The sequence below is a fragment of the Myotis daubentonii genome, chromosome 3 (genome assembly GCF_963259705.1).
Source record: "Myotis daubentonii chromosome 3, mMyoDau2.1, whole genome shotgun sequence".
NCBI classification, from domain to species: domain Eukaryota; kingdom Metazoa; phylum Chordata; class Mammalia; order Chiroptera; family Vespertilionidae; genus Myotis; species Myotis daubentonii.
In genome coordinates, this window is record NC_081842.1 from 53,068,855 (window position 1) to 53,082,753 (window position 13,899).

At 34.9% G+C, this 13,899-nt stretch overlaps 1 protein-coding gene across 2 annotated transcripts in view; it reads right to left on the reverse strand.

The window, feature by feature from the left end:
- Window positions 1-5,376: 5,376 nt before the first annotated feature.
- The window catches only part of ACAP2 (ArfGAP with coiled-coil, ankyrin repeat and PH domains 2), a 146,305-nt gene continuing 137,782 nt past the window's right edge, over window positions 5,377-13,899 (reverse strand). For both annotated transcript variants that reach the window (XM_059687445.1, XM_059687446.1), the window contains one exon: window positions 5,377-10,281. In XM_059687445.1, coding sequence (XP_059543428.1) covers window positions 10,181-10,281 — 101 coding nt within the window. In that variant the 3' untranslated portion in view covers window positions 5,377-10,180. The remainder of the gene's footprint in view (window positions 10,282-13,899) is intronic.

A 13,899-nucleotide genomic window follows, 5' to 3' on the forward strand; every position in this document is an offset into this window, starting at 1 on the left:
TGCCCAAAACTTCGGAATAGTTCAGAGAGCCCCAAAGGAGTAATACCAGAGATGGTAATAACAATTCTTTTTTTTTTTTAATCTTTATTGTTGAAAGTATTACATGTGTTCCCTTTTTCCGCCCATTGACCCCCTCCAGCCCGCCCCCGCCCCCCGCCCCAAGCCTTCACCACCCTATTGTCTGTGTCCATGGGTTATGCATATATGCATACAAGGTTTTTACTTCAAGACTTAAAAAGCCTTAATATGTACCGGGTAGTTTTGCAAATTCTAAACGAAGGCACGTTGAGGTAAATTCTCCGAGGGCACACACACTAAGGTCCTTTTGAACCTAGGACCCATTGCCAGCTTTGCCCCGACAGTTGGAAACTGTCAACTATATAAAAACTCATTAACTTCAGTATCTTAAGGACTGATGATACACCATAGTGTGTAAGTACCTGGTAAACATGTACAAATGGCCTGTGTGCTTGAAGAGGTGGAGGTGAAAATACATGGAAAAACTCTCTCACCAGTCTATTGTGCCATGCCATTATTCCTCAAAGTGTGGTTCCCAGATCACAATTCATCTCATTTTTAACCCTTGTTCTTTCCAACTAGAGCAACACTTTTCTGAAAAACATTGGACCCCTGAAACAGGCTTGTCAGCAAATTCAATGCATTCTACTCATCTTTTTTTAAAAGACCAAAAAAAAAAAAAAAAAAAAAACCCAATGGCAGAATTAGCTCAGTTGAGTAACAGGTTCTTTGATTCGTGTAATCTTCACAACTCTGAGAGGTAATATTTGCACTTTACAATATAGGAAACTGAGATTTAGACAAATAAATTACCCAAATCTAGTTGGCTAATGAGTAATGGAACCAGGACCCTAACCTGAGTCTCACTGCTTCCAAAGCTCAAACTTTTAGCCAAGGTTAGCACTGAAAGCAGTAATTTGAGCTCGGTATTGTGTGTATTGTACCACAATCTTCAGCAGATGACACTGTGGCTAAGAGAGCAAGCTCTCTTAAGAGCCTGTTAAAAGTAAGTTAAGAAGCTGGACTTCCACACTGGAAGACCACTGTGCCTCTACAAGCTGATAGACATCAAGCAAGTTACTAAATTTCTCTGAGCTGCAATTACACCCATATACAAAATGGGGTTAATACTGGTACCTATGCCTCATGGGGTTATGAGAGAAAATAGATTAAAAAGCAGAACTGTACCTAACAAATAGTTACTATTAACTGTAGTAAACAAATATAAAATATGCTAGAAATGCCAAGCTCTTTTAAAAAAGTCTAAATAGCCAATAAATACCAAAATACAATTTAGCAATCATAGCTTTTTGTGGGTATTTACAAACACTAAACCCCACATCTCCATTAAGGCTTCATTACATGTTCCACAGAATCCCCACAGCAGTGTGCTACAGCTATATTATTATCCCAACGATTGTTTATAAGGGAGAAATAATTCTCAAATTGTGCCTTTTACGCCTCCAACCTACACCATCAATAAGGTAGCTCTTTCCTCTGTCACTTATTCTAGAATGCATTCAGCTAATATTTTCTTCTTCAGACCTTTATAATACCTCAGGACTCCTAGGATTAATGAATAAGAAATGAATAACAAGATAATTTAAATTTTACAGAGAAAATCAGTTGACACAGGAAGGAACTGGTCTTATCTCAAGATTTCCTTATTCCCAATTCTTAGTGAAAACTAATTTTACAGCTTCCTGAAGAATGCTATTGCCTGGAATCTAAAACAGTAAGTTGAAAGTAGTAGCCAGTCATTTGTTCAGTAGTTACCAAGTGACTACTATACTACATGCCAAGCATCAGAGGATACAGCAATAAAAAAGAAAAAGAAAACAAATAAAACAAGAATCCCTGCCCTCGTGGAGTTTACATTCTAGCGGGGGAAATAGACAAGTACGAAAAAGCATGTAGGATGTCAGACGGTGATTTGTTCTATTTCCTCAGCTTAAAATAGATACATCTGGGTGTGTAATATGGCTAAACGTAGACAAAGAATTTTGGTAGGCACAATTACCCTTCAGTTCTTACTTTTAACTTTGGCCAAGTTCTCTGACTTCTGACCATAGATTAGAGGTGATTGGTTTTTCCTGTTGTATAATTTCCACATCTGTAACATTAGGTAGATTATCAGATTTTGCTGTTGTATTGACTACTACCCAATATTGCCACCCAGGCACATTCCTTCTCAGCAGATGAGGGTGTGTTCATTGGTACAACTTTTCTGGAGGACCCATGGGCAATCCTAAAATCTTTATGGCCTCCAAAAGAACTTCCAGTTCTCTTTTCTATTCAAATGAATGTTTCTCCCTGACAGTGGTTCTCAGATTTTGGTTGGCATTAGAAGTACCTGGAGGGCTTAGTGAAAACATAAAGGCTCAGGCCCTACTTACCTTCAGTGAGCCTGAGCCTCAATGGTGATTGTTTCACAGACTAAAGTTTGAAAAGCACTACCCTAGACCAGTGGTCGGCAAACTCATTAGTCAACAGAGCCAAATATCAACAGTACCACGATTGAAATTTCTTTTGAGAGCCCAATTTTTTAAACTTAAACTATATAGGTAGGTACCTTGTTATTAACTTAATTAGGGTACTCCTAAGCTGGCCTTTGCTAAAAACGTCCTCAATCTGATTGAGGTACGTTCGCTGAGGTCGAGCCCTTCCAACTCTCCCATCCACACTCGTCTTGTATACTTGTTTCATCTATCTCCTTTTGTTCATCCTCTCTATATGTCCAAACCATCTCAACATACCTTTTTCAATCCTCGACACTACATCTTTTCTTTTTTCTTTTTTTTAAAATATATTTTATTGATTTTTTACAGAGAGGAAGGGAGAGAGAGAGTTAGAAACATCGATGAGAGAGAAACATCGATCAGCTGCCTCCTGCACATCTCCTACTAGGGATATGCCCACAACCAAGGTACATGCCCTTGACCGGAATCGAACCTGGGACCCTTCAGTCCGCAGGCCGACGCTCTATCCACTGAGCCAAACCGGTTTCGGCGACACTACATCTTTTCACTCCACAACGTTCCCTAAAATTAACTTAATACACTTAAAGTTTTGTCAACTTCGCACTGTACGTGCTCGCCCGCACGTGGTATTTTGTGGAAGAGCCACACTCAAGGGGCCAAAGAGCCGCATGTGGCTCGCGAACCGCGGTTTGCCGACCACTGCCCTAGACCTTCACCCAGCCAACCTCTTTCAGCTTCAGACCTTGGCTTAGATGTCACTGCCTCAACAAGTGGTCTCTAAACATTAACCAACCCATGTCTGGCTGAGGCACCATCCTCCACAATCCCGAGGGCCATCTATACATTAGCCAGTCCCATCTTTCTCTGTTGCAAGAAGGCAGGCTCCAAGAGAATAGAAGTGTCTACCCTTTTACCATAATATCCCTAGTAGCTAACACTGTGTCTGACTCACTGAATGAGCCACAAAAATATACCCACCCATTGTGAACCAGTGGTCTAGGAAATCATTCTAAGGAAATAGTTAAGAATGTACTCAAATATCTAGCCAAAAGGATAAAGCAGAGCTAGGTTTATGATGCCAAGAAATTGGAATCCAATGTTCATAATAAAGGGGCTAAACTAAAATGATGCTTTCAATAAAAATGGTGTATTCAACAAATGCAAGTAGAAACTTTTAAAAAATAATAGAACCTATGGACTCGAGACATTATTAGCAAACTGCAATGAATAAAACACGAATTCTGATTTGAAGAACCTATTTTAAAAAAACACGCACACATTTGGGACAATTGTGAAAATTTGAATACCGACTATAGCTTTCTAGTTTAAAGACATGTGGTATTGCCCTGGCTGGTGTTCCTCAATGGTTAGAGCACCAGCCTACAAACAGAAGGGCTGCAGGTTCCATCCCACCCTGTCAAGTGCAGGAGGCAACCAATCGATGTGTCTCTCTCACATCTCTCTCTCCCTGCTCCTCCCCCTTCCACTTTCTCTCTAAAAACATAAATGTGGTATTATGCTTGGGCTTTTTTAAGAGTTCTTTTAGAGATACATACTGAATAATTTGCTGGTTCAATGTCTGGGGTTTGGTTTTTGAAAATCTGGGTAAGAGAATAAAATGTGTGGGAGTACAAATAAAACAATGTCAGCCATGAGGTAATAGCTATTGAAGTTATTCTACTTTTTATGCTTGAATTTTTTCATAATAAAATGTTTTTTAAATCCTCCCCAAAGTGATACAGAATACTTAAGGACTTAAAAATTTCCCATTTATTAACCGAAAGCAGCAGGTAAAAAACAGTATGATCCCACTGTATATAAATGCACATACCCAACGGTCTATAAGGACATATGCCAAGGAAGTAAGTTTTCCCCTCAGTGCTCTCCAGTAGAACTTCCTATGATGCTGGGTATTTACCTGCCACGTTCATAACAGTAGCCACAAGCCCGGCCGGTGTGGGTCAGTGGTTGAGCATCAACCCATGAACCAGGAGGTCACTGTCAGGGCACAAGCCTGAGTCTCAGGCTAGATCCCCAGTAGAGGGCATGCAGGAGGCAGCTGATCAATGATTCTCTCTCATCATTGATCTCTCTCTCTCTCTCTCTCTCTCTCTCTCCATTTCCCTTCCTCTTTCTGAAATCAAAAACAACAAATAGTAGCCACAAGTCACATTAGTAAGCCCTTAAAACTTGGCAGTGCAATTAACTTAGTGTAATTTTAATTAAATTTCAACAGCCACATGGGGCTAGTTGGATGCCACATTGGACAGCATGGGCAGATGATGGAATTATGGATGATTATCTTCTTTTTCAGTTATTGTAATTTAAACATTTTTCTACAATGAAAAAGCATTGTTTTGCAATAATGAAAAAGCAGGATTTGTTTTCATTTAAAATCTTTACTGACTAGTGGTGTGGATTCTCTTCTTCATAGAACTATTTTAAAAATGAAAGGAAGTGGAATAAAGCAAGTTACATAGGAAAGTTTTATGTGTTTGCTTTCAATTTGCTTTTAAAGGCAAAAACAGGCAATTCACCTCCAGATCTGTTCTTTCAATCCCTTCATTCCTTCTGTCTCAATCCATATAAAAACATGTTTTTGTTTTTAAGGACTGAGTGTGAATGTGTTGTATAGATTAGAAACTTCAACATACCAAAAAAGCCTTTGTGATTTTTATCTAATGAATTGGGAGACACACAGGCAGAAGAGAATGTTTAAAAGATCAAAATGCATTTCTTTATTGAAGCAATCAGGAAATGGGAGCAATCTGATGGATCTGACAGGGTTGGAAAGGAATATAGGACCTTAAACACGACAGTTGTTAACAGATAAGTCTGAAGTTGTAGTTTATAATAAAGTGAAAATGTGAGCATGAAAGAACTATGCCAGACGTGAAATTTTTATTGACTTATAATAATTTTTTCAGCATACAAAGTATTTAATCAAATGTAATATTTACATTTCTTACATAATGTACATTTTAGAATAACTATATAAAGATAATGTACTTTGTTTCATTTACAATGACAAACTACACTAAAACTACATTCATGAATTAGATACAAATCCTCTACATACTAATAAAAAGTAAATGTGTTGGTTATACATTCTTCAAAATATACCCTTTCACAGATAGCAAGAAATATTACATGTAACAAGTCTTTATGCCTGGAATGATCCAAAATACCACAAAGCACAAGTAAACATATGCAGAAAAGTAGCTCATCATTTCCAAAAGTTAACCTTAAGCCTTTGTGTAAAATAAATGATGTCAGCACTCTTTATAATGTAGCGAGCTTTCCCTGTTTAAAATTAACACCAAAAAGGTGGGGAGCGGTGTTGAGGAAAAAATAAAAAAAATCTAGAACATAAAATAGTGAAAAGACCAATATAGAGAAAAGCTTATTTAATCAAACCTTGCTTCTCTCCCCCATTATCTCATTTTAAGTAAATAAATGTATGTAAACAGAAAAGGATGTCCACAAAATTATATTTGCAGATGTCAGGATTCAACCAAATTGAATCCAAGCCCCTTTTAGTTATCTTTCATCAAGAAATTTTTAAGTACAGGCATACCTCAGAGATATTGTGGGTTCATTTCCAGACCACCACAATAAAGCAAGTATTGCCATAAAGTAAGTCATAATCTTTTTGCTGATGGAGGGTCTTGCCTTCAATTTGTAAAGACACAATATCTGTGAAGTGCAATAAAGCAAAGCACATTGAAATGAGGTATGCCTGTATATAGTAAATTAAAATTACCTTTGCAATGTTTTACTTTTCATTAATGTTTGTTATTGCAAAATGTAAACTTTCCTGTAATTTAATGTTGTCAAATCCTAATCTATTCCTTCAAGGTAATTATATAGCCAGGTTCTCCAGAATATTTGGAGTTTTTATCAAAACACAAGGAAAGCTGGCAGTCATTATCAGATGTTGCTGCTTTACAATGATTTCAAATCAATTCATGATACAAATAAAGTGCCTCTGACTATTAACGACAGACAAGGGGGCTCTGGTGTCATCTATGCCACCAACCAGCACACCAGTGACCCCCTCTGGAAAACAAGAGGAGTGAACCAGATCAAAGAAGAGACAGTGTTGGCTTGCGCAGAGAAGTCCTACTGTGAAATCAGGTGAGATAAAGTAATGTCCAAGTACATTGTGAACAGCAGAACAGTATACAAAGGGATACTGTTATAGTTTCATTTTGCTTCATCACACTGGTTTATTTGTGAGGAGCTCTGAATCCAAAAAGAATAGTAATTACTAGTCAGTGGTCTTTCCACTATGCAGGTCTGAAGTCATTCTGGACAAACAATTCTATAAAAACATCATTTTTCCAACTCATGTCCATGGTCAAAGGTGCTAACAAACAGAAAAGTTAATTTGACAATCTAAGAGTGATATGGAAACGTCTCATTATTCAAAATGGGTAGTAAGTTTAGTCTTAAATACAATTTGGTTGATTGTGACCATACTTTACATTTATAAAATTATATTTCTAAAATACTGCTTAACACATCACAAACTTGAGATGTCCAGAGTGTAAAGGTATATGTTTTTATGGGATTTTTCTTTTTCAAAATGCACTCATGAAGAACGAAGTACATATTCCAAATTAAATCTATACATTTTGAGAAACAAACAGCAAAGTTCATTAAAGTCTATAGTCAAGACCAGTATAAATTAAGCAAACACTGTAATGTAGTGAATCCCTGGAAATTCCTGGATTTCTAAGGACTGTACCAAAGGTAATTTTTAAAACCTTATAGAATTTCAAATAACTACTCAATTACCTTTAGTCTAGTTCTAACATGAAACTGCACCGGATGAACTCCTCATAGTGCAAATAATATTTTTATTTTAATAGTAATCTAAGTTAATGAGCTAATGAAATGCACTAACGGAATAATGAGAAAGAATCAGAAACTAGTATCAGCAGATCAGTTAAGAAAACAAAGGGCAGTCACACTGACCTATGAAGCCCAAGGGTATAATTAACATTGTTCCCACTATAGTTTCTCATAATGCACTGAGTAATTCACAGCGCAATAAAACTCAAATTTGTTACATACTATAGAAAAGATGTTACTTGACAGCTAAATTTACCCTGGTAAGAGCCACCCTTTGTAACTACTTGTAACTATTATACTTTAGAGCCTTGCTGTTTACTGTATCATTTCTACCAAATTTAATCCAAATTATGTCTCAGCATATTTAAGAAATCAAGCCACAGGAATGTATTTTGTAGTACCAGATTCCCTGTACTGTTAAATATTTTGCCTTCTCTGAAGATATTCAAACCATGATCATCTTTAGTATACTTTAAATACATCTCTAACCATTAAATGTAAGTGGGCACTAATTACTGCCACATTAACAATTCATGACTCAAGCCACAGGAGGTAAGAGCGTCATGAAGAATTGCCTTCACAACTAGAGATTACACAGGTTTTCTGAAGCACCAATGGCTGAATCCAAAAGGAAATCTGCCTAGGCTTCCTCAGATAAAGGGCAGGAGCTTTAGCAGGAATGGGCACTGCAAAGGAAAAGTGAAGCTCTCTTTTTCTTTCTTTTTGTTGTTTTCAACGTATTTCCTTATGCTTGAGTTTTTCGAAAAATCAATCTCAAGTACACTCTAATAAAAGTGATATATATCAAACTTTTGCCAAGCCAGATGATCTGTGACTCTGAGGTAATACAGGAGAGATTTAAAACAGGAAGGAAGGGAGAGAGAGAAACATTGATTGGCTGCCTCCTGAGCCCAAAACCTGGGCATGTGCCCCAACTGGGAATCAAACTGGCGACCTTCTGGTGCACAGGACAATGCTCAACCAACTGAGCCACACTATGACTGTTATTGGTTTAATTACAATACAAGGCTTTTGGAAGTTAGGATTGCCTTAGAAATAATTCATAAATACAGTTTTTATTCTTATCTGATATGCAGTGATTATTACTAAATAACCATTATATGCATGCAATTTGACCGAACATGGAACCTTTCCTGTGATGTGCATTTATTTCAGTATAATTTCTGTTTAGACAGATTCCGTTTTGAAAGTCAATTAATTTATAAAACTCTAGTTATTGGGAGGAAGGCACGTTAGAAAATGTATCTCTACCCTATTAAATAGTATTTACCTACTTATTTGATAACCCAAATTTTAAAAACTCTCTTATTTAGAAACTGAGTATCAATGATAACACATGTAACTTGTACAATAAGATTAAATTTAATTGTTGACAATATTAGAAAGAAACCATGCTCTGGCTAGTGTGGCTCAGTTGGTTGAGCATTGTCCTGTGCACCAGAAGGTCACCAGTTTGATTCCAGGTTTTGGGCTCAGGAGGCAGCCAATCAATGTTTCTCTCTCTCCCTTCCTTCCTCTCTTTCTCTCTCTCTCTCTCTCAAAAAAAAAATAAAAATCAATAAAAACATTTTTTAAAAAAGAAACCATAAGGCAAATTACTAAATTATTTATTCTCCTGACAAGATATGTCAACCAAAGGTGGAATTAGCCTAATTTGTAGCATATAATGATAAATTAGTATATCCATATTTTGGAATTCAAGGGCCTATGATTCATAAAACCAAATACTAAAGCTATATAGATGTTATAATTTAAAAGAACATACACTGTATACAACAAGTACACAGAATAGATGTTAAAAAATTAAAAAGCAATTTAATGCTATATTTTAATTAAAGCTAAGAAAAACATTGTTTTTTTCTCCTTTTACAAAGAGATTTTTCTTTCACAAAGACCAATAGCAAAAATGTATCTTGAAAAGGGCAAACTTCAAATATAAAAATGCTCTACATTACTCTATAAATCAGCTTTTCCTTTGAAAGTTACAATATGATGAAAGCATAATTTTGCAACATTCAAGTAACCTTTGAAACAGTTTTATTACATCAATAATTTGTCCAGGTTTTAGGAAATCAACCCAACAATGAAGAACTACCATTTCTATAACTGACAATCTTTTGGTGATTAAAAAAACTTGTTAAGGGCTTCATTTTGCTGCATAAAATGGAATAAAACTGAAAGACTGAGTTATATCTACCTGTACAAACACTGTATGTATGTTAAAGTACTGGATAATAACCAGATATCTAAGGAATATAACTGCATTTATGAGCCAATGGGGGAAACATACTCTCCAGCTAATAATTAAATTACATATGTATGTATAACAGCTAGGCTATCAAAGCAAAATAAAACCACTTCTGAACCACTAATGTTATCTGGGAAACTAAAGAAAAGACATATTCTTGAGGCAGGCAGGACCAGTCGGCTCCCACTTGATGCAAATATGTGACACTGGGTACGACACACAGAAGAAAAATCAACGCTACCATCCACTAGCAAAAAAAGAGATTTTTGTCTTAAACTCTTAGAACATAGTAACCTAAAGATGGCCTAAGTCTAGATTCAATTTTTATCTATAAAAATAGCCCTTTAAACAGCCTCTCTTCCTTTCTGTGGGACCTAAAATAGGCTCCTCTTCCAACTACTAAAGCCCTATGTTTTACCAACGAATGGGTACCTTTTTTCCAAACTACTCAATATCAACTAAAATTAAGTAAAGTAGTAAAATGTGTGAGTTTTCAAATCTATACATTAGGAAGTCACCAGATTTAGTATTCTCCCCTTCTTAAAAAAAAAAAATATCAGAATTTCTGTGAATCTTGCTGGAAACGATTTAGTTTTTCTGGATTATTGGATGCCATCTGAGAAAAATCACGAAAAATGTCCTGATAAGTTTCATCACCTGCATGAAAGTAAAATAAGGACACTTTTAAAATGCATACAATAAAAATATTAATAAACAATATTCATTCTTATATTTAGTAACTACTTTATAATTCATTCTATTAAAATTTTGTTTAGCTGAGCATTTTTAAAAGAAAAAAGATGAACTAAATATAAATGCTGGAAAAGTATATAGTGAAAGAAGAAAGAAAACTATACCTGAAAAAAGCACCTCAAATGCAGCCATAGAGGAAAGTTCAGAGTTAGAAAAGAGCAAAGATGCAAGTATCTTAAAGCCATGTGCAGAAATACATTTATTCATACATGGGAAATAAAAGTCAGTATAAGTGAGGTATAGTAAACAAGGCATTCTTTAAATAAGTATTTCCCTTGATCAAGACCAAAAGGAAAGACCAAAAACAAACACTATTTCTGATGGATGCAAGTTATTTAACTAAACAAAGCTGATAATCAGGTGAGGGGGGAAGCCTACTTTAGTATTACCTTTTAAAAGGCATTTTAATTTAAATAGCATGTGAAAAAGAAATTCTTTAATGCTTAACTAAAACTCACACACCTAATCCCCTGCTTACGAAGCTTATAAAACGATAAAGCCTAGAAAATGACTATAAAATCATAATTTTCACATGTAGTCAGAAGTTTTTTATTTACTGTAGGTCATATGAAAAAGAATACTATGACAACAATGGGAATACCAAAAACATGTTGAATTAGAATAACAGACATATGTATATACATACAAATATGCTTGTAGGGAAGAAGATTATACATACTGATACTATAGCTGATTGAATACTATATTTCTTGCCATGAGAAATTAAACATGTACACACATACAGATTACTCCTCAAGTAAAGGATTTGTATAAAATAAAATCTTATTTTCAAGATGAGTAATCCATTAGGAATGCTTCCTATTAAACATCAGCTTTATATACAGAAGCTTGGCATAGTTATGTTTTCAAGATTTAGATTGTCAAACACTATTTTACATGACTGTTGTTGCAACATGGTTTTATAATTATTTCCTAGAATATCCTTGCATCCATCTTATTACAACTATTTTGCTACAGTTGTTGTTAATAGTGCAGTAAGTTTTGTTAGCTTTTGAAGAGATTTTTTGAGGCAATAGATGTCATACCAAAAGCTAGAGAATTAGAAAAAGTCTGGGGAGGGGACGAAGATCTATCTAGTAAAAAGGTCTAATAGCATAACCAAAATTTTCAATAAAAAGTTTTTAATACCTTCAATATTTTTTCCACTTTTAATATTTAATCTATGTAAAAAGCAAGTTATTAAAATCTCTATATAGTTTTCATTTAACCCTGGAAATTTCTCATGACCTGAATCAATCAATCTACTTTAAAAAGAAAAAAGTAAGGAGAGAATCTTAATAGGGTTGGCTAAGAGTAACATTCTTAACTCATTGTCATTAAAACAATAAAAACAAAGGTTGAAATGCTGGATCAATGGGTAAGACAATCCAATTATACCCATGATTTCTTAAAAGTTACTCCCACATTAAAAGACAAACTACAATCTATTCCCATTTTTAGCCATTCTAAAAGATATAAAATAATACGAGAAGAGACCAACATTAAATATCAATTAAGAAACCATACAAAATATTTAAAATTTTTTCTTATTCTTAGATGTTGAATTAAAATATTTAAAATATTTATTGTAAACATTATAAATATTTTTAAAATACTATTTAAACTGGAGAGTCTGGAATTTTACTTTCCAAAAAAGTGTAAAGTGCAGATTATAATATAAAAATACCACACTGATTTTACCATTCAACACCAGAAGTAACTTAAAAGGCACACATTATACATTCAAGAAGAAATAGGAAGAAGGATCTAGCAGAGACACCAATGCCAAATAGTTTACAGATAGCACCAGATGAGCATTCTTAGTATTTTAACAGTACAATGGCGATATATGGCTTCTACTATTAGCAATGCATATTTTGTACAGAAAGCTGTGGAATTTTTTCTTTTTGTGGTTTTCCAGTTTTCGTTTTAAAATTATCTAGTACCTATTACACAAGTACATTTTAGTAGAACCATTGTACCATGCAAAACAAATTATAACCTCTTTTATTCACTCAATTAAATGCTTCTTTGAGGGAAAAATTGTTGGTGCTACACACTAATCATTTGTTTCACTTACTGAATACATTTTAAAAGAGTTACTACAATATGGAAGGAAGTCTCACCTTCACACACACACAAAACTTTTATTAACATTCAGTTTCTAATAAAACACTAAATAATGGACTATCAATATACCTTTCTTAGGCTTCAAAATGTATGGTCAGAAAACAAACGTTACAATAATGATAATGACTAAGTTATTTAATATAGTTAACACAAATCGACTTCAATGTGATCCTTTAAAATTTAAATATAATTTTAATCATTTAGAATTTCTCCCAAGGCAACTATAACTTGTCTACACTAGAATATATAAACAATAAGCCAGAATATGATGCCCTGGAAAGTTTACAGAAGTACATTTAACAGTTTATTATTAATGGTAAACAACTAGTCACCCAATATTTTTAATGCTAAGTTATATCCTTTAAATTACTTAATCGCATTGTACTAGTATTTCTCTTCAGAAAGTTAACTGTCTATGTGCCCGGACAGTTCTGACTTTTTAAAATGTGGACTGCTGTTTCCACTGGTAGTTTAAAATGGTTTTTTGATTTTTGGTATTCAGAATAGCCACTGCAATAGCAGTGATAATGATCCAAGATTTTGTTGATTTTGCTCTTGAGCAAAGAGATGGCAGCATGTGAAACCCCACACCCAACTAGTCTTGCCCCTTCTGGGTTAGTTACAGCCTTCTTTTATAACTGATTAGATCAGACATGAGCCTTTGTCAGTGACACACTCACATACCAGTAGTGGCTGCCTAAAGCAGTGATTTTCAACCGACTAAGAAACTGCCAACAATCAAGAGGAACCCTAGGACCAGAAATCGGACTGTGGGAGCCACCACACTGGGTTCCAGCAATCCAGAGCAGGGCATGGTATCTCACTCACCCACCCCCACCCCAATTCTCCTAAGAGCTGCAGTGACTGATACACAGGGTTAGATAAATCTTCCCTTCAGGAAACATGTGCTCTTAAACCTTGCAAAAAATCAGGAGTCTGAGGTCAGGGTTGTGGATAGAAAATTCAGAAGTGGAGTCTCCTAGAAATTAAGTCCATGATTCCCAAAGGTAATATCTGAGTCTTTTAAATGGTAGGGCTCTTCATTATCAAAAGACTGAAACTAACTGCATTTTAAAATTATCCAGAATTGTGAGATTTTCTTTTATGGTAGGCAGCAAAAAAAAAAAAAAAAGTATCTAGATAAAATAACCAATCAAAATATATGAGAAAAATTTACAGTGATAGGCGAAGGAGAAAAAAAGACCTGTTACCTAAGCAAACATATTTGCTCTCCAAAGACTCATAGGGAGAAGAAAAGTAGTCAGAGAGCAATTGCTGTGCCATTTCACCATGTCACCTGTACAAGTATAAAATTGTTCTGCTTTAAATATCAGACTCTCTAAATAAATCTAATTAGAAAAATCTAATTAGCAAGATGATCCTCAAATAGAT